Source organism: Rhincodon typus, chromosome 8 (genome assembly GCF_021869965.1).
Source record: "Rhincodon typus isolate 14 chromosome 8, sRhiTyp1.1, whole genome shotgun sequence".
Classification (NCBI taxonomy): Eukaryota; Metazoa; Chordata; class Chondrichthyes; order Orectolobiformes; family Rhincodontidae; genus Rhincodon; species Rhincodon typus.
This window is the reverse complement of record NC_063339.1, coordinates 66,905,796-66,931,965: the sequence shown is the minus strand read 5'-3', so window position 1 is coordinate 66,931,965 and position 26,170 is coordinate 66,905,796. Positions and strand designations below refer to the sequence as shown.

Below are 26,170 nucleotides of genomic sequence, written 5' to 3'. Positions count from 1 at the left end.
AAATTGGGTGTATCATTGGCAGTTTTGTTCCCCTTTTCTGAGGATGGATGTCCTGGCCATTGAGACAGTGCAACAAAGATTTACCAGACTGATACCGAGAATGGCAGGACTAAAGTATGAAGAGAGACTGGATCAGCTGGTACTGTATTCACTGGAGTTTAGAAGAACGAGGTGGGGGGTGCTCTCATAGAAACCTACAAAATTCTAACAGGACTAGATGGTAAATGCAAGAAGGACATCACTGATAACCATGGAGTCCAGAACCGGGAGTCACACTTTACGGATACAGGGTTAGCCATTTCGGACTGAGGTAAGGAGAAATTTCTTCACCCAGCGTAGTCAGCCTGTGAAATTCTCTGCCACAAAGTGGTTGAGGTCAAAATAGTGGATGTTTTCAAGGAGGAGTTGGATTTGGCTCTTAGGAGTGAAAGGGTATGGGGAGAAAGTGGGAAAAGGGTACTGATTTAGATGACCAGCCATGATCATATTGAATGCCTTAGTAGGTTCGAAGGGCTGAATGGCCTACTCCTGCTCCTATTTTTTACGTTTCTATGTTTCCAGGATTAGTGGCAGGAAAGCAGAATTTTGTAGAGGCCTGAATGGCATGGGCTATAGTGAGAAATGTAGCAGAATTGCATGGGAAGTCCAGTGAGGCCTATCCTGACTTTGGGAATATTTTGCTCCAACTTTTAACTAGTCCCAGGTATTGAGGTGAGATTCTTGCCAACAGCAAATTGTCTATTAAGGAGGAAAAATACAAAAAGGCAAGGCAGAGCAGGGGTGCTCAGCAAAGATGAAAACAATTTCTCTCTTTAGTTGACACTGGTTGAGATGTAGCCTTCCTCAGGAGCTGAGTAGAGTTACAAGTCATGTTGCACTTGGGAATGTTTGCAGCTCAATGCTGGAAAAGTGTCAGGTATGGGGGTTTAGAACCACTCATCTATCCCATATCCTTGAAGTCCTTAAACTTCTTGGTGACACTGTATCCTGCCTTAAGAGACCACAGTCCTGCTGTGAACCGCCTCCAACACTTCCATCCATGTATATTCGGAAATAGTGACTGGTCTCTTCCTCCTGTCCCTGGCAAGCATTAATCCATCACATCTGCCAACAAGGCCTTGTGGGAAAGTTCCAGGAGCATGGAGAGAGCAGTTCCAGGTCCCCTTTACATATCTGTGATTGCTGAAGCTTCAGAAGCAAGATCCAGCTCAATCATTCTGAACCAAACCAGGGTATCTTTAATTAGAAACCTTCCTTTCACCAAAGCAGTGATTCAACCTCACTCACCCTCTGACCAATCCAAAAGTGGGGCACTAATGATGAACATACTCCCATCTCTATTGGTCCATCGCTTCCCACTTCTCACAGTTAATTGTGGGTCTGTTCTTTTGTGGCTGTTCCCCTCAGGTTTCTTGAAGAAAAGCACATGTATTTCAGTCAGGGAAAATTCATTCTTAAACCATTTCTACAAGATAGCATTGGATGATTCTCTGGATAAAATAACGTGTAAGGACATCGGGGGAAAATAGCAGGAAGTTAGTACTAGGTATTGATTTTCACTTAGCGAACTAGTGCAGATGCAATCCACTGGATGGTCTCATTCTGCACTGCAACATTTCTGTGAATCTGTGAAATGCAGACATTTTGCCTCCTAATCCTATTCTTTTGTGGATATCTTCACGACACTACCCAACAGAGGTTCAACTCAGAAGCATGTACTGATTGTGATCCTACCATTCACTTGCACTTCATTCTGGAAGCGTTGCAAACCGCACAACCAGAATTCAATGGTAATTGCAAATAAAATGACTACCTTCAGACTAAACTGGAATGGGCTTGTTTCTTAGCACTTGGTGCCTTTGGCTCTTATTAGTTGGAAGTTCAGTCGCTGTTATTTCTTTTGAAAAGTGGAGTCTTTTACTGTTTCATTATTCCTCAGTAGCCAAGCAACAAATTCCAAAACTTAGAACAAAACTCAAAATGAAATCATAAGGCATGGGATTTTATGGTCAAATTTGCTTGTGGTGGAAAATTAATAATTCATGATCTGAGCAAGTGGTGCAATCTGTCAGTTTCAATATATGGAAATTTTGGCAGTTGTTAATAAGATAATTCACTACTATTTGGAACAAGACTCTCACTTTCCTTCCAGGCCAATGCAGATATTGAATAGGAATAAATGTTCCATTCTAACGTACCTTTCTTGGCAAAGCACAGTTACTCCTTAACCAAAGGGAAATCAACTTTGCCAACGATCTTTTCCTTCAGTGGGGCAACAGCACGTGCATTGCAGCGTGCTGAGGTTGGGATCGTTTAAAGTCATGAAACCACTTGTGTGTTATCCTCCAGGCAACTGGCAGGAAGGCTGCACTTGGAGGTGCTCATTTCGTTTTTGAGGGCAAAGGCAAATTTATTCAGCATTTACTTTTCCACCATCAGCCAAAGGCATTTGACAGGATTTAGCTGTGACAACTGAAATGAGGAAACGTACTCCACATCCTCATTTATATTTGCAAAGTGTACATTGTGCTACGATTGAGATGTTGGTGTTTTAAATTGCTTTTAACTTTCGTCCCTTTAAAAGTATCAATCTCTTTTCTCCTCTAGAAAAACGTCTACTCGTCACTCCTTTTTTGTGGATCTAGATATATTTTCCGACCAACCTATTCAGGGAGGTTATTACCTATTTCTAGACCAAGGCGGGACCTGAACCCGGGGCACTTAGCTTAAAGGCAGGAAAGCTACCGCTGCACCTAGCCCCTTTGTAGAGCTTTTTAATCAACTAAAATTAGTGGCCAGTTGTCAATAATGAACATAAGCCAATCTGAATTTTTATGTGGAGTGACAGAGATGTGTTAATTTGGACATCCTTAGGTTTACGGGGATCAGTATAGAATGTCAATTCCTCTCTTGCTTTAACTAAAGAAAACTTATTGCTCTCCAGTGTGTGGACACACAAAGGTGAGAAAGGAAATAAGCATGAAAGAAAGATGTGCTAATGCATCTTCCAGTGCTATTTTCTCATATTTCTCAACTGTTCAGGTACTGATTGCAATGAGTATAGCTTACAATTGATATAATGATCCAAACAGGATTCTAACCATGCATAGAATTCCATTTACCGAACCACATCCCATTCAGATCCAACATCCAATAAAAACATTCAAATGCAAAATATTCATATGGTTATATTGCTTCAAATGCTCAGAATGTTAACCATCCATGCCAACTTTTACCTAAAGAATGTAACTTTTTGTGGAAATCCATCTACTTTTGGAAATACAGAATTTCTTTCATTAATTGTACTGCTGAATAAGTAACTAAATGAACTGTTGTACAAAGATGACAACATTTATTTCATTTAACTATTTGCTGATTGAAGTATTGTTAATTGTCTACATTTCTCCAGAAGCTTCATCATGGTTCAAATAATAGTATCCGATTAAATTAGCGTAAAACCTGAAGGTTTAAACTACATAGAATATGGTTATCTCACAACACTGTTTTGCTCTCAAATAGAATATTCACGTGGATGCTTTTCCCCATTATAGCATTGAGGCTCTTTAGTAAATATTTTTAACATGTACTAAGTTTCTCTATCGAATACTGCAAAATTATATATATATAAGCTTATTGGCTCAATGAATAATGAGCCATGATTTGTTCAGAAAGGTTACATATTGAAAAAGGTAGACATTTATGCTTACAACAGTATTTCAGAATAAAAACACCTTTCCCTTTCTTTGAGAAAGCTTCACAATCGTGGCAAAAGGAATTCACTCTCAATACTGCTGAAGAGGCATGTTTCTGAAGTTTTTCATCTTGCATCCATCAGGACAAACGAAAGAATTCCAAATTCCCAACAATCACAATTTGTACCATTGAAGCAAGTAGGGCAGATTCGTTGACAAGTCCACTCTGATTGGTCATGGGGTTGCCATGGAGAAGGAAACTTCAATGCAACATTCCCTGAATTGGGGGATTGTTCGTGTAATATTCCAAAGCCTGGTCTAGCCAGTTTTGCAATTCTAGGTAACATACTAAGAAATATAATAAAATCTGTAGATTGTGATGGGTAAATCTATTTATACACTGGGTTCCCATGCCACAGCCATCAGCTTAGCACTGCAAAACAACTCTTAGTAGGCCCATGGTATGATAACCAAATATAATGCCTCAAGAGGCTTGTTGCTGTCAACTCATGACTCAAATACCTCTGGTTAGCATAGAAACACCGAACTGAACAAATTTGTAAATAATCTATAAAGGCAAAAATGAAGCCTTCTACTCAAAAGATCTTTATCAAAATTTTCAGGGTTTTTTTCTGCTGTTATATTAGATTCCAACATCAATGTTCAGCATTTTTTAAAAAGACCAAGTAAGCAAAATAGACTATGTTAGCTAACTCAAGAGAGGGATTCCCTCCTCCCACCAACCTGTGAATAAACAATCTGCTTAATACAAAAATTAAAAGTTATACTTTTATATGTATGCATTATTTGACATTAGATAATGCAGAAATCCCAATGAAAATCAATCTTACTGAACCAAATCCCAACAATAAAAAGTGTTTGGCACTCACCTTGAAGAATGTACTAATGGGCAAGATTGAAAGAACAATTATCTATGCAACTTATTCTTCAGTTTTTGCATCTTTTATTAAATATTCATCTCAATCAGCACATTGATTGGAGAGAATAATTGATAATATGTTTAACAGTAACCAATGAAACTTTTTTTTTTATGTAGCCGATTACAAAAACACTATGGCAAAAAGAAATCTGATGATTGCTCAAGTTTGCCGTATTGTCAACATTCTAATGAAAACAGGATTAAGATTAGCCTATATTCATACACCATAGAATCCCGACAGTGGAAACAAAACATTCGGCCCAGCAAGTTCACACCGACTCTGTGAAGAGCAACACACCAGACTCACTCCTCTACCCTTATCCCTACAAACCTGCATTTCCCATGTCTGATTCACCTATCCTACATATCCCTGGACACTATGGGCAATTTAGCATGGCCAATCCACCTAACTTGCTCATCTTTGGACTATGGGTGGAAACCAGAGTACCCAGAAGAAACCCAGGCAGACACAGGAAGAGTGCACCAACTCCACACAGACAGTCACCCGAGGCTGGAATTGAACCTGGATCCATGGAGCTGTGAAATAGCAGTGCTAACCACTGAGCCACCTCGCCACCCCCACTGAACCACCGTGCTGCCTATATATTAGCCTATTTTGTAAATTCCTTTCAGACCTCTTGCTAACTTCAATAACTTTGAAAGCCCTATTGTTACATTTGGAGGAACTGTTCCTACCAGTAAAGTCATGGCTGACCAATAACCATTCTTCATTGACTTATAGTCTTTCCCCACGTTCCTTTTAGTGAAAAAAGTTGAATAATGTTTTCAACCACTGCTTACACAACATTAAATACTGAAAGAATAGCACCTTATACGAAGCATCAATTCTGTCATTTTCTGCAGCCTAACATCTTGACACAAGGATTAAATATTTCTCATCTCCTTCAGGAATATTGCTGGTCCTTGTCTGACAGAACCACTGAGCTGGGTGCCAATTGAGAAGATATACATGACACTGTAATCTTGTAGTTCTCTCATCTTTGTAGTCAGCAGTTGAAATGCATGTACAATCTTCTCTAGATAATGCTTTTTAAATCTGCGACAAATTCTGTTGAATGCAAAACCTCATCTCGATGATTAAAAAAACCATCGCAAGGTGCATTACAAACATTTCATTCCCGTTCCTCTGCCAGGTGTGAAGCTGCCAGCTATTCTGAAAAGTGGCCAAATCCAGAGTGCTCTGACAAAAGGCCACTGTTTCTTCATTATTTATACATTTGACTGCAGAAGGGAACCTGCCCATTGAAAGAAACGTGTATTTATGCAAAGTAATAAAGTAAAGCTAGCTAGAATATAGTTAACTGGAATCAGGTCCTGTAGAATGGTTTCTGGTATGTGCTCAAATCCATTAGGTGAACTGCTTTCCAGATAAATTCAGAAATGCAAGACTACGAATAGATGTCAAAATCTGGTGCAGGAGTCTAATACAGGTTTCAAAACAGTGCCACAATTCTGCAGTGATGGGTTTGGATATAATGATGTAGCTTGTCAACAGATTTTGGATGGCTCCAGATTCTTAGGAGGTTGTCCTCCTGTAGTCTCACACATTCTGGGACAGCATGACACTTTGATCCTGATAAAACAATGTTCTGGGAAAGTTTCACCTGCGATTTGCTCTGAATACCAGCAGCTTCCACTGTACTAAAGTGATGTGATTCATGGCTGATTCATGGCTAATTCATGAAAATGTGCTTCCACTATTTGGCCACTTAGACAATGTCCCTTGGGATTGATATTTTTAATAGATTGGAAATTTAGCCAAGTGATAGTACTCTATACTGGCAGAATTCATCATTTCACCTGATCAGGTATATGGGAAGTATGCAACTTCCAATTTAATGACTCTTCACTGTGCTTCATTAGCTTCATGATTGTGTGGTGTCATTCTGGCTTAAGGATAGAACAGAAAATCCATGTTCTAATGGAAGGTCATCAACTTGGAAATGTTATCTGTGTTGCTCCAACCTTGGATGCTGCCTGAGCTGTTGCATCTTACCAGCATTTCCTGGTTTTAGTCTAGAAAATCCTCTTTTGTAACAGGTCCCCATTGTTATGAAATTTAAGTCTCCGTTGCTGGCTTCACGTTAGGATTGTGGCTGTAAAAGAAGACAAGCAAACCTTCTCACTTTGTGCTATAAAATATGGGTTGGGTTTTGATCCTTTTATGTTACAAGTCTAATTGGTGGCTGCTTTGATTTTGCCTAATCCAGGTTTGACTAAAAGAGAGTCTCAGAGCATTGTGATATAAACACAATATTTCCTCAGTTGGTAAAAGCATTCAATAAATTTTTCTTTCTTGACAATAAGGCAAATTTGAGCAATCAGATTTCTTTTTGCCACAGTGTTTTAAATCCATGAACAAGTGACTAGCTGCAAGATTAAATGCCTGCCATATTAATTGTTTAGCTGGTGGCTCCAAAATTGTTCCTGCATCCTGAAACGATGGAAGGTTGCTCCCTGATGCTTTGCTGAAGCTATTCCTAAACAAGGTATGCACAATGCAATGAACGGTACATGATTTATCTTAATGAACTTTACAGCAAGGGAACAGGCTATTGGACCCAACAGATTTATTTGGTAGTCAAAATATCCTCCTATCTGCTTTATGACATGCTATCAACAGTCCATCCTGATCCTTTCTCTGATTTACCTGTTTTGCCTTAAAAGCATCTACTCAGTTTGACACAACCAGTCTCTGCGGCAAGTTCACACCTATGCTTGAGCACTGGTGTTAATCAATTGGTGACATACACATCTGCGGGTATGATGGTCACTTATTCAACTCTGATGCCAAAGATTGAAATCCAAAAATTATGCCTGACCATCAGAATCTGGAGCCATCCAAAATCTGTTGACAAGCTACATCATTATATCCAAACCCATCACTGCAGAATTGTGGCACCGTTTTGAAACCTGTATTAGACTCCTGCACCAGATTTTGACATCTATTCGTAGTCTTGCATTTCTGAATTTATCTGGAAAGCAGTTAACCTAATGGATTTGAGCACATACTAGAAACCATTCTACCGGACCTGATTCCAGTTAACTATATTCTAGCTAGCTTTACTTTACTACTTTGCATAAATATACGTTTCTTTCAATGGGCAGGTTCCCTTCTGCAGTCACTATACTGTCCAAAGGTACTGTCTTTCAGAAGGGCTTTTAAACAGAGGCTCCATCTACTTTCTCAGATATGATGCACATTACTGTGGGACTTTTTCATAGAGTATATCATCAATTTCCTAACCCATATTTATCCCTCAAGTTAATGTCATTTTTTTTTTGAAATGATCATGACATTGTCGTTTGTGGGATTTTTTTTTTAAGGGAGCGAATTGACTGTTGTGTTTCCTGCATTAAAACAGAGACTCCAATTCAAGTAAGTACTACCATTGCTAGAAATTGCTTTGGGGGTACTGAAGCTGTGAAAAGGCATTATGCGAGTTTGTCTAATATACCATCAGTTGGTAGCCAGTCATTGGCAAAATTGAGATTCTAACGAGTACTTATTTCATCTTCGTGCAGATGGCTTCTCTGTGCATTTGTGTATCGGTGTCTGCTTACCCAATTACACAGGTACTATTCCTATTGGCTCAAGTTTGCATTAGGAGGAAATCCTGGTTGAAACATCACAGTAAGATAAACCTCCTTGTTGTTCATTAGCTTTATTACATGAGGGAAACAGAAGAAAGCTTGTGGGCAAGTTCATAATTCTCAGATCCAGCTACAGAGTTTCCATTTTAATCATTTTTTTTTTGGTTTTCAATTATTATGGCAAGCTGTGGATTTGAAACTTGGCCTGGAATCTATTCAACAAGTACATTTTTGTTGATGTAGTTGAAGATTTTACACTTGGATGCAGCAATTGGAGAGATCTTGGCTTGTGAACCTACGAATATCAGTAGTATCGCAATCCTGATAAAGCTGAATTATTTATCTAGCTGAAATTGGAACGATAGCTCAATAACTACTAATAATATGTATTGGCCTAGAGAGAGGGAAGAAAAAAAACACATTGTAACAATATTATAGTGGTTCCAAACAAGCGCTTAGATTTAAATAGTGTCATTCATTTCTTCAGGATGTTCCAAAGTAGTTTACAGACAAACTATAGGCCGTTTCTGATTGCTATTGCACCAAGTTTATGATTAGGGTATAATTCATGATGCAATGTCCAGAATTTGATTTTGTCTCTGTTAAAATATACAGTCAGTTCTTTGGACAGAACTTCAATATTGCTGTACAGATAAGTGTTGTGAAACTTTGTCTTGCACTTACCAGGACAAATGCAAGAACACCAAAATTTCAACTGATCACAACAATTTATACCTAAATCTCCTAAAACAATTTTTCGGAGAAAGGAATGTCAACAAGCAGCCAAGTCAACTTCAATTGGCCGAGGCATTGCCATGGAATAAACAGCAAAGAGAAAATATTTACTAGGCTTTAGGTACGATTTCAAAATTGAGCAACACTTGCTGAACAATTCTGAGTGGGCAAATCACTACGCTAACAACAAATCTAAAATAATCAGTTGCATTCGTAGTGTTGATTTATACTTGGTAGAAGTTACAAACATTCATAAACAGGGCTTTTATTGATGTACCCAGTGATTGAGGGGTGGGCTATGGTTCCCGATAATTACTTTACTGGCAGTGCGTTGCCAGTGTTAACTTGCCAATCAAATACCTTTCCTAGCACAGTAGCACAGACTGGGATTGTTTGAAACTTGCAATTCTCGCATTTGACCATAATGAGTGAAAGACAAAGAGCTTTGACAATATGACTCTCTATTCATTGATGTTAATTTTAACATGTCTTCAGAAATGCAGTGCACCCTACATACGCAATAAATTGGATTGCATTTCTCAGGTGGAACACAATCTGCATAAATCAAAATTGTTAAATCTGAAAGTGATGCAGTACTGGGTATAAAATAAAAATGTATTACATTGAACTATTCCAGTAACTAAAGCAGGGGACATTTGAACATTTAAGATTAGGTTATTCAAATAGTTCAAGAAAAAGGGGGCAAGGGAGGTATACAGGAAGGAAACGCGGAATTCCAAGGACCAGTGCGGAGAATATACACCAACATAGCCTGGTTGGGTTGAAATGGCCAGTTATCTTGTTGTAATTCCTATTGCATTCATTTTATGTTGGTGTGGCAAGACAATAAATTAATTCCAAAGGAAATTTGACTCAATGTAATTTTCTCTGCCCAAGTGATGCATAGCCACCGCTGTTATTAAATCGAAAATGGTCCCCAGGTTCCTTATATATGTCCACTGCCCAACTTTTACCTGATCTTCTGATTTTTCCTGATTCCCATTTTCTCTTTCACTTGGCTATCGGCTGTCATCTTTCCCTTTTGTGTCTATTTTTCAGTTTGCTCCAATATACTCACCATTATTTACAATAGCTTTTCAATGTTCACGACACCGTTTAAATGTGTCTGGGACTTCTGATGGACAAAGTACTCACATTCAATTGAATGTAACAGCAAGTTACACCTAACTGACTTATTTCCAGCAGAAACAGCATTTATATTTTTTCCCCTCTAATGTGATGAGAATCACTGCATCATAAACAATATGCCTCCAAGACAAGGAATATCTATGAGAAGTATACATTATGTGGCACATTCACTTAACACATGGGAGCTATGCAACAATTTGCATTTATATAACATTTGAGGTCTGAAGTTTCACCAGGCAATTCATAGGAGTGTAATCTGACAAAGATTGGCACTGAGCTAAAAGGAGACATTAGAACAGCTTGGTCAAAGTGGTTTTACATTTTAAGAGCATCTTAAGAGAATAGTAAAGGGGAATGAATGGGGGTTGGGTGGGTGGGGGGGGGGGGGGGCACTGTGGGAGATTGTGTTGGAGTGGAAGGGCTGGTGCAGGAGCAGTTAATCCAGTTGGCTAGAGAGCTGATGTGCTGCAGAAGATTACCAAAATCATGGGGTTTGATCCTTATTCTGGTGAATTAGACCTGCAGCAGCCATCCTACCCTGCCTGTTTAAAAAAAACACAACAAACTACAGCTCAACAGCCCTCGAATAATTGAGGATTCTATCTGGTGAAGAGAAAGAAGAATTGGAGGAGTGGTTCGAGGAAGGGAACTCCCAAGTTTGAGCGAGACAATTACATTGATTGTACACCATATGGTTTCTCTCTTCAGTGATAAATATCCAAGTTGATAAGTACCAAATTCAGGACCGGATGCAATGTTTGTCAATGTCAAAAGGCCTCATTTAAGTTCCAGGTGAAGCAGCAATTCACCCGCACTTTGCTCAATCTAGTCCATTACATTCGCTGCTCACAGCGAATGCTATGGTCTCCTCGACAGTGGGGAGATGAAACGCAGGCTGGGTGACCACTTTGCAGAACATCTGTCTGTAAAATAACCCTGAGCTTCCTGTTGCCTACCACTTCACACACCATTGTGTTCCATGGCCAACATCTCTGTCTTGGGCTTGCTGCACTGTTCCAGTGAAGCTCAGTGCAAGCTGGAAGAAAGCGTCTCATTTACGGCTCGAGAACCCTGCAGCCTTCAGAACATAATATAGAGTTCAATAATTTTGGAGCCTGAACACTTTCTTCTATGTCCTTTACCCATGCCCACACACTCTAGGTCCTGTCAATGACATGGGCCGCTTTCAGTATTTTCACCTACTCATCATACCTATTATCAGCTTTTCTTTCTCCTTGACGTTTTATCGCCCATTCCTTTATCTGCCTGTCATTGTCTCTCTCTGGGCTCTGTCTCCGCCTATCTGCTCATTCCTGTTCACATGCCACTACACGTCTTCAGCATAAATACCAACCCTTCCTGGTCACTACCAGTTTTGAAGAACGACCACTGGACTCGAAGCATTAACTCTGCTTTCTCTCCACAGATGCTGTCAGGCCCGCCGAGTTTCTCTAGCAATTTCTGTTTCTGTTTTAGATTTCCAGCATCTCCAGTTCTTTGGTTTGTGTCTCATTAGAGTTTTCGTGGATGCGTTTATTTTTGCGCATGGGACCATTTACTGCTGCGCTCTATCCAGAGCAGAAGTTAACATTCAGTCTGAAAGCTTCATTGCTGGTGCATACCTCTTTTACACATTTCACGCTTGACATTGACAAATGTTGCATCCTGTCCTGAATTTGTTATTTATCAACTTGGATATTGCAGCTTACTGAGAAGATTTGACAAGGTCTTGAGGTGACCTACAAGTTGGCACCTCTATGTTCACTTAACATGTGAGCCTAGATTATATGTTTAAATCTTGGATTGACACAGAGATGACTAGAATTCCTATACATCAAGTCCACTAATACAGCATAACATCATCCATGGACTAAGTGCAGGTCGATGGGATTACTGTAGTTTGCTCAACAAAACAAAGTGGCTCAGCTGAAAGACCTGTTTCTATGCAGTGTGACTCAAACACCTTACTTAGTAGCCTTCTCTAAACACACAAACTTACACACAAACTTCATCCATTACTGCCTTAAAGAGTTCAATCAACAGGATCTGCCTTTCCAAACAGGCCAGAAAGAAAGCCTGGTTTTCATTCAGAAGCAGAATGGCTCCTATTATTGTTTGGGCCATTCAAAACTTCAACCCATTGCACCCTTCACTCAGACAGTACATGATCCATCCACTGCGTTGAGTCCTTAGATTTCAATAGAAAATATTTTACATTCTGCAGGATTGAAAATAAGCCTTTGGCCACTTAATTAAAGTCTCTTTCAAACATGTTCCCATTGACACTGAAAACGAATTCTATTTCATGAGAAAGAAACCTTGTAATTGAGTTATGAAGATGCTTTATAGTTAACTTTGCTTACAGCTTTGAAGGATTGTAGTAAAAGCAATTTGTTTCAATTTTTGTGGAAATGCCTGCAGTGGTTTCTTTATAAGAGGTCGTCTAACGTTCACTGTGGCATTGGAGATTTTTTTCTGAAAAGAAAACACTTCTTAGAAATCGTATGAATGGTGGTAACCAATTGCTTTACTGAGAATGTACTGGGGCTATTCTTGTGTTGTATCGAGCTTGGCAAGGTTCTTGTTTAACCGGTTCAGTTGGAATGAAGCCTGCTAAGAACAAGCTGCCCAGTTAATTTCTCCCATTTCCTGAAAAGAAAGCGTCCTATAACATTGGAGACTTGACCACATATCCAAGAACATCAGAGCAACAGACTCTGGAACACCCTACACTATTATTTTGATTCTGACAGTAACCCATGAGTTAAAGTGTTTTCTTCTAGAAAGTCAATCTCTGCAGCCAAACCTTTTTGCCTGTTTTCCTAGAGAGAATAAGAACAAACGAGAAAAAATAAAGTGGGCGCGGGGGTGTTTGGGATTTGTTTCAATGAAATGAGAGTGAGCCAGAGTGCGAAACAGAGCAAGTATGTGCATTTTTTGTGTGCAGTGTGTTCTGGGGATGTTTCTAGGGAAAATAAATTCATACTCATATTACTGACCACTATAGACAGCAGCATCTGAACGTAGTTAGGATGACTAAAGTGGTGCGTGACAGCAAATACTGTCATGCCCATGAGAGTCATGCTAACTGTGTAAGAGAGATACAAGAAGTGAATACTCTGTAAAGAAAATATCCATTTATCCTAGTAGGGACAGATAACCGTAAGAATACTATATAAACAAGCTCCACATGCAAGTATCTGTTGCAATACCTGTATAAAAAGCCATGTCTACTTACCCTAAGCAGCTTAAGCTCAAAGATGTACTAAGAAGTGCTGTCAATAAAGACAACCTTTAAGACTTCTACCCAGTCTCCATCTCGCTCCCGTTCACCGGTCTTGGAAAGAACCCAACAACATGTATATTAACCAATTATTGCATCCTTACCAAATAGGCTTTATTTTGAATTATGTTTAAAAGGGAACCTGGTTAGTAGATCACTTTTGTTTAAAAACTGGTAGATAAGGGGTAGAGGGGGTCAATTATCCTCATTAACTTGACTTAAGAGCAATTAAAGGCAACCAGTCATTTACCCATCACTTCAATCTATTGTTTCACTCAAATGGCAAGGCATCCTATTGGCTCTCTAGCTTTTGAAGCCTGCCTGCCTTGCTCCCTTATTGGACAGAGAACCTGCACTCATTCCAATTAAGGAAACTCTCCAGGCTAAGCCCCAAAGAGCAATTGCGTTGTGAGGGGTGGGTCTAGGAGGTCAGAAACGGTCCTGGCTTACTTTCCTGCTAAATGAAGTAAAATTTAGTCCAAGGTGTTTGTTCTTGGATCACCTTTGGTCAGCAATTCTAGTGCATAAAGCCTTGAGATGTTCTCGCTAGACTATTAATCCAGCAACTCAGGTAATGTTCTGCGGGCCTGGGTTCTAATTCCACCATTACAGATGGTGGAATTAAGAGTCTAATTATGACCACTGAACTATTGTTGGGAAAAATCCGTCTGGTTCACTAATGCTCTTTGGGAAAAAAATCAGCCATCCTTACTTGCTCTGATGTATGTGTGACATAGTTGACTCTAATCACCCTCTGGACAATTAGGGATTGGCAATAAATACTAGCCATCAACCCACATCCCATAATTGAATCTAGTCTCCTGATAGTCAGACACTGGACTTACCTGAAAGACTCATGTCAGTATTTCTTAAAATGTCCTGACAATGATTTTGGCAGTGATTACCCTGAAAGTTTAAACTTGTGAAGGGTAATTACTTGGTGCCTGGAATCATTCATGAAAAGGTAGCTTTCTTTGGAACAGCTAGAATTGTTGAGAAACCCAACACACTAGACTTCCATTAACTTCTTTATAGTGACAGAAAACAAAGGAAACCTCATACTTATGAAACTTTAAAGACCAAAAAGACGTCTGTATTTTAAGAGGCACCGCTTTGATTAAACGGAAGCTACATGAGAAGTGGTTGGATGTGGATTCAAGCCCTATCACAACAGAAATAACATTGTTATTTACAAGCAACATTGCAAATGAATCGAGGGGAGTATCTAGTTGCTTTGAAATATATTTGGTAAGTACAAAAAAATTTTAAAATATTCAATGTAAATATTTAATTAAAATACAGTAAGTTAATAGACATTTCAGACACTTAAAATGTGTTTTTACACCAGCAAATTTTCATATCTGATATAGACTAATTAAATGCAGAGAAACTGAACTTGTGCAGAAAAAGTTTACTCCGCAGATATTAATCAAGAATTTTCGTTGCACCATCTGTCCACTGGAATCTCACTGTGGGTGTTCAATGCATAACTGTATTCAAACTGTGGATGAAAATATCCCCCACCTCAAAACTAATGCAGGTTGCAACATCAATTAGTCTCATATTAACTATTCCCAGTTGAAGAGATTAAGTTGAAGCAGATTCATTGGAATTCCAGAAAACGTAACAAGATACAAATTTCATTGCTCTTTACAGGATGAAGCAGAACTGCTCTTGTGCATCTTAAAGGTATGTCATAAATAATACACCAATATTCATGAAGCTATCGAGAGTTAGATATGACAGCTTGGTCAGTTCTAGATGATTCTCATTTGACAATTCTGTGCAAGTTCACACAAAAGTGTCTGTGTGTGTGCAAAGCTGCATAGATATTTTCCACACACAAATCCCCAGGTCACTTCCTTTTCTAAAATGTTGGTCAATAAGCTATTCTGGTTCTTTCTGATAAATTGTCCATACCCAAGACATTATGTTGTTCCTTCTCCTCAGCTGCTACTTAGTAGTTTAAGTGGCTTTATACTTGAGCTGATAATGGATGTCTCAGTATAGCATGGCAATGAAAACACTAAAGGGAATTTACCTCTACAAGGACAACTACTGAACATTTGCGAAAGGAACTAGGTCAGAGAGACAACAGGTCACGTAGAACTGGAGCTTAGGTCCATTCGCTCACAAGAGTGTCGCTTTTACATGAGTGTAAAAATCTATTCCAAAAGCAACAAAAAACACTTCATTCCACACACTGTGCCATACAATAGAGCTGACTTAATCTTAGCCCTAACCTTAACTGGCTAGCAAAGAAAGTGTCTAATCGCATTCTTTTGGCGATCTGAATGATTTCCGACAAATTAGAGAGAAACATAATGATAAGGTTTCTGTTCAGTTCTAGTGATAAAACAAAGACTCTGAGATTATTCAGGTTTTCAATATTTTCTAAAGAGGGGAGTGAGAAAGTTAGGCAGCAATTTTCACACATTATTCCTCAAAGCTATCACAATAGAAGGAGACTAAAACGAACAATTTAAAGCAGACAACTTGAAATGCTCTTGGCACCACATCTGTCTACTTACCAGGATCATCTTCAAAGGCAATTATACATCACAAAGAGAAAATCAAAAATCCAGCCCCACTGCCAAATTTTTCATCAGGATGTTTATTTTCTTGTGCAGATGACATGTGGATACCCAGAAGAACTGAACCGAAGACATCATACTTAGTTGACAGTTTTCAATACGCAGAATTCATTACAGGTATTCTTTGTTTAATACTGGTGTGAATATCGATGCGCAAACTCAACTGATTTCAAATACATCTATGTGCAAAATAAATTCGGAAGCATGTATCACCATATGCAGCTGTTCTTATCCACCTTCAAAATATTCACCTAAAAGTACTCTACCTGGCACATGTCCTGAGGAAGCAGCACAGGCATCCAGATCAGGGTAGGTGAACAGGTTGACACAGGAGCGTATGACTTCACAGACACACTGTCTATTGAGCAGATTACAGCCAGAGATCTCAGGGCAGAGGTCATGCTGGGAGACAACATCCTCAATGAATTCAATCTCTGCAGAAGGAAGGAATCATTGTTATTGCAAATGCACAGCGCAACATCAGTCAATCTTTAGAATGCTCATATTTTAGGATAGAAATCACAAGTCCAACACTGCTTTGAAACTTTCACTGAGCAGCTTTTTAAAACGGAAATTATTGATAGGTGGTGTGTTACACTGGCAAGGCCAGCATTAATTGTTTTTTCCTAATTGCCCTTGAGAAGGTGCTGAGGAGCTGCCTTCTTGAACCACTGCCATTCATTGTTTCAGGTGGTCAATGACTGGCATTTATTGGCACACAAATTATTTGCCCCTTGTCAGCTTGAAATTGAATACTGTCCAAATCTTGCTGCACATAGACACAGGCTGCTTCCATGCAAGTCACTGTGCATGGTGCGGAATATGGAGCAATAAATGAACATCCCCACTTCTGACCTTATGATAGAAGGTGGTTCATTGAAGGCGATGTCTGGGCCTAAGACACTACCCCGAGGAACTCCTGCACAGATGGGCCTGGAGCTGAGATAACCGCCTCCAACAAACTCTACCATCTTCCATTGTGCCAGGTATGGCTACAACCGGTAGAGAGTTTTGGCATGGATTCCCCATGACTTGAATTTTGCTAGGGCTCCATGATGCTACACTCGGGTCAAATGTGACCTTGACTTCCAAGGCAGTCACTCTGACCTCTACCCTGGAGTTCAGCTCTTTTGTCCATGTTTGAGCCAAGGCTGTAATAGAATCAGAAACAGAGTGACCCTGGCAGAACTCAGTGAACAGGGTATTGCTAATCAAGTGCTGTTTGACAGCACTGTTCAGGACCACTTCCATCATTTTACTGATGAGGCAGTAATTGGCTAGGTTAGTTTCATCTTTTTGTGCATGAGACAGAATTGGGCAATTTTCCACATTAGCTGGCAGAGGTAGATGCCAGTGGTATGTTCTGGAGCACAAACCTTCAGAATCATTGCTGGAATGTTGTCAGGACTCACAACCTTTGCAACACCCAATGCCAGCAACTGTTTCTTGATGTTCAGTTGAGTGAATCAAATTGGCTGAAGGCTGACATCTACGATGCTGGGGACTTCTGAAAGAGGCCAAGATGGATCATCCACTTGGCACTTCTGGCTGAAGATTATAGTGATTGCTTCAGCCTCATCTTTTGCACTGATGAGCTCGAGTCTCCCATCATTAAGTATGGAGATAGTTGGAGCATTCTCCTCCAGTGAGAACTGGGGAGTGCTGGTGAGTAATCAGTGGATTGGGGCAGGGGTGGGGAATGGGCACTGGAAAGATTGGAGGTGGAGGATTGTTGGGAAAAGGGCATTAAAAATATCAATTGATACAAGCAAACTTTAAGAATTTGTATACTGAATATGATTGTGCTGCTTTGTGGTTTTGCTTCCATTGGAATTGGAGTTACATTGTAAGACAGTCTGGGAAAAATTGATCTAAACCATTAAAAATGTTAGAAAATGCCAAGCTGGCAAATATGCCCCGTGTCATTTTGTTAAATGCCATTTCAGTTTTTCTTCAATACATTTTCACAGCAATAGTGTGTGCCAGTTCCCCAAATTATTTAATCCAACAGTGTGTCAGGGCGTACTTTCTCAGAGCAGTAGTAGGCTGGATGATGGCACAAGTTACGATCTGTTTATGGCCCACCTATTGCTTAACAAGCCTGTGGGCAGCCCTCCTAAACCGCCCCCCAGATGTTAGTGAGAATGATTTTGCTTGGCTGGACAGGAGGTGCATCTGATGCCTAGTGCAATCCCAGATAACTCATCCAGTTTTATCTTTTTGGTTTTCATCAACGTTTAATATTGTTTGAATTGCTGGGCAAATGCAGAAGACAGTTCAGACTCAAGCACTGCTGTCAAGTACGCAGTCAGATATATCCCACGGTAGGGAACAAGCTTGAGTTTAATGACAATCCAGTAATTACACGGTCACCATTTCAGATTAAAGATTTTGTTAATCCAGGTTACTTGATAAACTTCATTAAAGTTCAGCAGTTACTATGCTGGGATTTGAACTTAAGTTTCCAAATCATTAGTCTCTGAATTACTAATGCAGTAACATACCAGCCTATTGCCATTCCGATCCTGAAAATTGCTAATAATCTATTCGGTTGTACTGCGCATTCTTTATGATCTCTGCTTACATCTTGCCCATAACCAATGCCAACAAATTGGCTTATTATCTTTTAGTTCAGACTTAACCTCTGAATATTGGCATCACATGTGCTGTTAAATATATAAGCAAGAGTTTCACGAAGCACTTTGTCAATGCTGATAGATGGCAGTATGTTGTGAACAAAGGAGACCATTATATATTGCCTTCATTAATCTGTTGCAAGCATTCAACCATGTGGGCAGAGGCAGTCTATTTAAGCTGTTGGAGAAAACTGGCTGCCTGCCAAAGCTAGTCAATGTGATCTCCTCTTTCCAATGACAACGTGATGGATAAGGTCAGCTATGACAGGGCAACACTAGAATCCTGGTCAAATTGGCATCGACAGTCTTTGGCGAATTGTTCTCTTTCTTACTGTCATATGCCTTCAGGTCATCAGTAGAAGATGTCTACCTACATACCAGAGCTGATAGAAAGCTGTTTTGCCTGACTCGGCTGAGATCTAAGACTAAGATGTGCCAAGCACTCAGAGTTCTCTACACTGCCAATGCTGCATCGAGGCAAATAAACAAACTTGCTCATGCCTGTGAAGAGATTGGGATCTGACTATCAGCATCAGAAACGCAAAAGTCATGGCTCTGGATTTTGACTGAGGCACTGGAGGTTATTGAAGGCTTCACACGTCGTGGCTCGAAAATCACCAGCAATTGATCACTTGATGCTGAAATCATTATGCACATCACAAAAGTTGCAGCAGCCAGGCTAAGCTGAATAAACAGTGTCGAACAATAGCAAGCTGACTGTGAAAAGAGTATACGAACAAAAACAGAAAGTACTGGAGAAACTCAGCAGGTCCAGCAGCATCTGTGGAGAGAAAACTGTTAATACTTAGAGTCCAGTGACCCTTCTTCAGAAGGTTATGAAGGAAGCGCACTGGACTTGAAATGTTAAATCTGTTTTCTTTCCATTGATGCTGCTAGACATGCCGAGATTCTCCAGCAATTTGCTTTTGTTTCAGAGCTCCAGCACCTGCAGTTCTTCCTCTTACTATGTGAGATCTCACTAAGCCTGAATCATCAGCACACCCCTGGTAAGACCTAAACCATATTTGCAAGACAGAAGGAAAGACTGAGAAGTTTTACTGTTCAGTCTCATACATAACTGGACATGCTGAGGTTTCGGACAAGTTCACCAACCCAGAAGTCCTAGTGTGCTAATTCCATTAGCGTACATTCACTGTCAAGCTAACAGCACGGGCAGCCACATTCATCAGATGGATAGCAGCCATATACAAAGACCTCCCATTCGGTGAACTAGCCATTGTGCCATGACACCTTGAAGCTCTACACCTCCATCACAAGGACACTTACAGGTGAGATATGAAGATGGTGAACATTGACACTGATAATTAGAGAACAGTCATTGACAGCTGTCATCCCTGGAGGGCTCTGGAGAAGGCGAGTAGAAATGAAAAGCTCAGCTCAGCCAGAAGAGGGCTCAGGGAGAGGCCAACAAGTCCAGCAGCTTCTTAGCTCACTGTCTTCCCCTGAAGCAAATACAGTAGACAACGCCATGGCAGAGTGGGGCTGGGCTCCTGAGCTACATCAGGCGACGTTAACGCAGTTGACCACAACAACACAATCCATCATGTCACGAAATGGAAAGCAGCCGAGCACAGCTCCCATTTCATTTGCCGAATGCCTTTAGGACAAGTAATATAATGGATCAAGAGAATGTCTATTCTATTTAGGGCACATTCACATCAATATGTTGGAGTCCAAGTGCAATACCTACACTCTGCTAATTCAAAAGTGAAGAGAGATCTATGTAAAAGCTGTATGCAGATTTTCGTGGTCAGAGCAGTAACACTGAACCAGAACAAATTAACATTCAAATCATGTACAATTGTTAAAATATGGAGAAACCATCTAAACATAACGTCTGCTCTTTTCATGTAACCGTGAATGCCTTTCTCAATGATATAAAGCAGTTATTTAAAACCTGTGTCTTAATGTTCAATTGGATTTTCATCACTGAATCTCCTCTCATCATCCTGGGGACAGGGGATTGGGAAGGGGGAAGGCAGTTAGATTAACCATAAACTGAACCACATCAGCCACAATTACTGTGGCTACAAGAGATCACAGGCGAGGAATTCTGTGGTGAGCAACTCACTGCCTGACTTCTGAAAGCCTGTCCACAAGGCAAAAGTCAGGAGTATGATATAATCCTCTCCGTGTGCACGGATGAATGCAGCTCCACCAATGCAAAAATCTCACCGCCATCTGGCCCAAAGTGGTCTCTTGTTTAACACGTTAATCACCACCTTCCAACATTCACTTCCTCCATTGTTGACATAGCAGCAAGGTGCATTATCTACCAGACTACGCACAGCAACTCCAAAGTCTCCACTGACCGCACCTTCCAAACCCATGACTATTACTACTTTGAACAACAGGGCAGCAGATTGTGACGATGCTGTGGCTTTAAGAGGTATATCTTGTTCCTTTTTTTGAGAGAAAGAGATTGACGGAGAGGTGACTAGCAGTCTGTTGCAACGTAACCAGCTTGTGAGGCCTTGGTTTTATTTTAGAAAGGGTTGGAACAATAGAAGCAGCCTGGATGGATGTGGTCTGCTCTCACAGACCAGGATTTCTAGTTTTTTTAAACGCTTTGAAATTCAGCAGAAACTGCTGGATTCTTGAAGAAGTTAAAAACTATTTTTCCCCCCCCGCTTTCGGTTACAGCTAGTAGCTGGGGCTTCTCTTCTCACTGCAGGCATGGTATGTGAGAAAATCTGTTTTCTGAATTTGCCTTTTTTGCCAAGGGGCGTGTTTATGGGAATATTACTATACTGGAACAGTTACTAAGTAATAGTTATTGTATCAATTATTCTGTTAACTTGCAATAGAGTTGTCATTCTAAGTTCTTCTCCGTTTTGTTGTACTTTAACTGTAGTGTTTGAATAAATTGTGTTTTGCTCAACACAGCACTTCATGTTTGCCTTTAAAATAAGAAAAATGTTAAGGTCTAGGCTACCTTCCTAAAATGTTTTGAGGGGGTCTGGTCTGGTTGATAGCAAGATGCATGGGAATGCAACTTAACTGCAAGCTCCCCTCCAAAGCACAGACCATGCCACATGGAACTATTTCACCATTCCTTCATTGTCACTGGATTAAAGTTCTGGAACTCCCTTCCTAACAGCACTGTAGATGTTGCTACACCATGTGGACTGCAAAGTGCGAGGTGGCACCTTTAAGGAAAATCCGAATAAACAATAAATCCTGACCTCGCCAGCAACCTCTCATCCCCTGGAATGAAAAAAAGTAACATCCTGAACAATCAGAATAAAGAGATACATTTGGTAATTAAATGCGAAGATATTAAATTCACCAAGAGGTAGTTTACAACATATTCAGGCCTGAGAAGAACCCAGAATACTTCCAGGAAGTAAGATAGGAAATTACTGCTTAGAGATAATAGAAAAAATTGAAAGTAACAAAAAAGGAGCAAATTGTTATTCCATTGAGCTACAAACAAATACAGGAATTCTTGCAGCATGCAGGCTCATTCAAAAAGGGATCAAATTTTGATTAGAGGAGAAAGTTGCTTAAATGTTAATGGCACATTTTTAAAATGGACAACAGAGCTCACGATAGACAAACAGGAAGCTGGAAGAACACAGCAAGCCAGGTACCATCTGGAAGAAAGCAGTCAACGTTTTGGGTATTACCCTTCTGAAAAGCCTGGCTTGGTGTGTTCTTCCAGCCTCCTGTTTGTCTATTTTGGATTCCAGCATCTGCAGGTTTTTTTTTTGTCTCTAACAGACCTCAAGATACCAGTAGCTGTAAAATGTAATTACAAATAACAAAGGAACGTCAACGGTTTGCAGCAATGTGGCATGGTGGCTCAGTGGTTAGCACTGCTGCCTCACAGCACTAGAGAACCGGGTTCGATTCCACCCTCGGGTGACTGTCTGTGTGGAGTTTGCACGTTCTCCCAGTGTTTGCGCGGGTTTCTGGGTGCTCCAATTTCCTCTCACAGTCCGAGGATATGCAATTTGGGTGGATGGGCCATGATAAATTGCCCCCTGATGTACAGGTGGATTAGGCATTGGAAATGCAGGCTGATAGGGTAAACGAAGTTGGGGGGGGGGCGCGCAGGGTGAGGTTTGGGTGTGATGCTCTTGGGGGGGATTGGTGTAGACCCGATGGTCTGATTCCACATTGTGGAGATTCAAAGCTGCAATGAGCACTGGTTGTGAACTCCAAGCAGTATGGCAAAACTAGCACAAACTCTCAGGCTCCAATACTAATTGGAAGACAGCAGAATAGTGAGAGGGTGGCTCCTATTAAATTGGAATTTTTCAAGAGGTTTCTTGCCCAGTCGGCAATATGATTGACAGGTTAACTTCCTACATGAAGGGAAAAAAATCCAGGGAGCGTATGCACTTGGAGCTAATTCCAGGCGGGGTAATAGTTGATGTTTGCTGTGGTATTCGGATGGTTAACCGAGATTGAGCTTGGTGGAGCATGGTTGAGAGGCATGCAGTCCTGTCTTTCCTGAGCTACAGGTATTTCTGCAAGTACACTTATCCACCCCTTCATCCCTCGTTTTATCTGGTGAAATTCCCATGGGCTGGGATAAAATGATTTGAAAACAACTTACAAGTAAAATTGAGGTGTGAGGGCTTCACTGACCACCACAGCTCTGTTCACAGGTTGATAACCACCTCATACTACATTCGCTGCTAAAACCTAGGTCTGAATTTTCACCCTCACATGTTGGCAAACAAGGTAGCTAGGGACAAGGATTCACATCATTGGCTGATAGCTTTCTGGCACCACGGACAGTGGACTGGCTGACTGGCAGAAGGCAGAGATTGGGAATAAAGGGCTCTTTCTCAGCATGGCAGCTGGTGACTAGTGAAGTTCCGCAGGGGTCCATATTGGGACCACAGCAATTCATGTTATACATTAACAATCTGGACAAAAGAACTTAGGGCATTGTTGCTAAGTTTGCAAATAACAGAAAGATAGTTTTGTTGAGGAAGTGGGGAGGCTTGGACAGGTTAGGAGAGTGGGCAAAAAAGTGCTATGTGGAATATAATGTGGCAAAGTTTAAGGTTATATTCTTCCTACCAAAGTATAAAGGTGTAGGCTACTTTCTGAACAAGTAAAGGCTTTGGAAATCTAAAGCACAGAGACTTGGGAGTCTTAGTTCAGGACTGTCTTAAGGTTAACATGGGTCAGTTGGCAGTTATGAAGGCAAATGCAATGTTGGCATTCATTTCCAGAGGGCTAGATTACAACATCAGAGATGTTTGCTGAGCCTATATAAGGCTCTAGTCAGATGGCATTTGGAATATCGTGAACAGATTTGGCTGCTGTATCCAAGGAGGGATGTGCTCGCCTTAGAAGGGGTTCAGAGGAGGTTTATAAGTAATGAAGTGCCTGTCATGGTTGAGGATTTTGGGTCTGTACCCGAAATTAGAAGGATGAGAGGGTCTCATTGAAACTTACAGAATACTGAGAGGCCTGGATAGAGTGGAGATGGAAAAGATGTTTCCACTATAGGACAGACTAGACCCGAGGGCATAGCCTCAGAGTGAAATGATGACTTTTTAGAACTGAGATGAGGAGGAATTTCTTGAGCCAGAAGGTAGTTAATCTGTGGAACTCATTGCTGCAGAGGGCTGTGGACGCAAAGTCATTAAGTGCATTTAGAGATAGATCGGTTCTGGGTTAGTAAGGGTTACAAGGAGAAGGCAGGAGAACAGGGTTGAGAAACATATCAGCCATAATTGAACGGCAGAGCAGACTCAATGGGTCAAATGCTTAATTCTGCACCTTCCCACAATTCCCACCTTCTTGGACCGTTCTCCTATACGTGGGATCAGATTTGGAGATAGCTGAATGACCTATTAAAATCAGTTGTCAGATGGTAACTGGGTCTGCTTTTTGCATACTGCCGACTATCTGCTTCGAAGAAGCCTGCATGTGATAGACAGGAACAATTATTGTGCAGCCAAACATTGAACAACCAATCAAAAAGCAGAAGCTCTCTATCCATTTACAGAAGGTGCCCAGTCAGGTGCCTGTCTCATACAGATACCGACATGGGAAGGTCATGTGCAAGTTTAAACTTAGCGCAGATTTGTACAAAAAAAGTCTGACCCACATTGGATTCTGTGTAGACCTGTGAAGTTCTACTTGTTTCTCAGTCAAGCTTAAGTTGACTAATGAACAAATTTAGATGCAAGGAGAACTCTATTTGAAGTGTTACTTCCTTAGAGTTTCATAACCTTCAAAGATTCTGAATGATGCACTGTTGTTCCTGTCCTCAATTTTATAACAAAGTGCTTCTTTCATCTTCAATATTGACACTGCATGAATAGGATATTTGAATAAATGATTCAGTGAATAAGGTCAGGAATATATGGCCAAATCTTACCCATCACCTATAGAAGCAAAGATCTTTAGTTTTGCTGTGGGTTGACACGTCAACTTAATTGCTTCCCTAAAATAATGCATTGATTTGAACTTCTAAATCAGGCACCATCTGAATATCTGAGAACTAATAAAATTGAACTGAAGAAACCAATTGTGAAATCAGGTAAGTGATATAATCCGCAATAACGAACAAGAACAAACAAGGCTTTTACACTTATAGAGGATACCTGATGTTTTCTCAAACTAACAGAATATTCATACAAATCTGTTTGCAAATATATTGTGCAGTAATTGAGTAGATTGCTCAACAGCTTACATGTAGGGAGCTTTCTTCCCCTCTCAAGAAAATTTGCCAAAGAAATTTTCAAGAAAACAGTACTCCTTTAAAATTGTGGTGTCTCAAAAGTCAAGAATGCCAAGCGCTTTCAGAAGGACCTGTGAGAAGTCTCTGTCTTTCTCAATCGAATTTCTATATACCAGGAGACCCAGTGTTTGGAAATTTAGACAAAATAAAATCTTTGCTATAGGTATATAACGGGGGCGGGGGATGCTGTCTGGAGAAACTTTACACTGCAGATTTACAGAAGAAATTCAAACGAAAATTTTATGAACAGTAGGATAGACTCCAAGGTCAACCACAAAAGAGCTGCTTCAGCATCCTGGTACATAAACCAGTTCCAATTAATGTCTAATTATTGAGAAAACCTTAGGAAAGCAGAGATGGAATATTGAAAAAAAAAAGGGTTTTCATACTCACTTCCGAGTTCCCCATTTCATGCCATGTTATGGGCCAAAATATTTACAGCAGACAGTTTTTAAAAAGCCAATGGTTCTACAAATACATAAAAATGCAACACATCGAAGGATTATCTGAAATCAATCTGGGGCACCAGTGATAATGTAGAAAAACACTAAAAGTATTGGATTCTTCTAAACGATGAAGAATGTATCACAACTCTGTCTCTTGACTTTTGTACAGCCTGAATCCTTAACAATTAGATGGATTATTTCTCAAATGGTCATTCTTACACTGTTAATCAGTGGAGTATTGTTTTTTGAGATAGCAAGGTGTAGAGCTGGATGAACACAGCAGGCCAAGCAGCATCAGAGGAGCAAGAAGGCTGACGTTTCGGGCCTAGACCCTTCTTCAGAAAAAT

At 40.3% G+C, this 26,170-nt stretch overlaps 1 protein-coding gene across 1 annotated transcript in view; it reads right to left on the bottom strand.

Annotated features, from left to right (window-relative positions):
- Window positions 1–26,170, bottom strand: part of LOC109930456 (cysteine-rich motor neuron 1 protein-like) — a 295,898-nt gene that overhangs the window by 142,882 nt on the left and 126,846 nt on the right. The window contains exon 3 of the mRNA XM_048600447.1: window positions 16,275–16,459. Coding sequence (XP_048456404.1) covers window positions 16,275–16,459 — 185 coding nt within the window. The remainder of the gene's footprint in view (window positions 1–16,274; window positions 16,460–26,170) is intronic.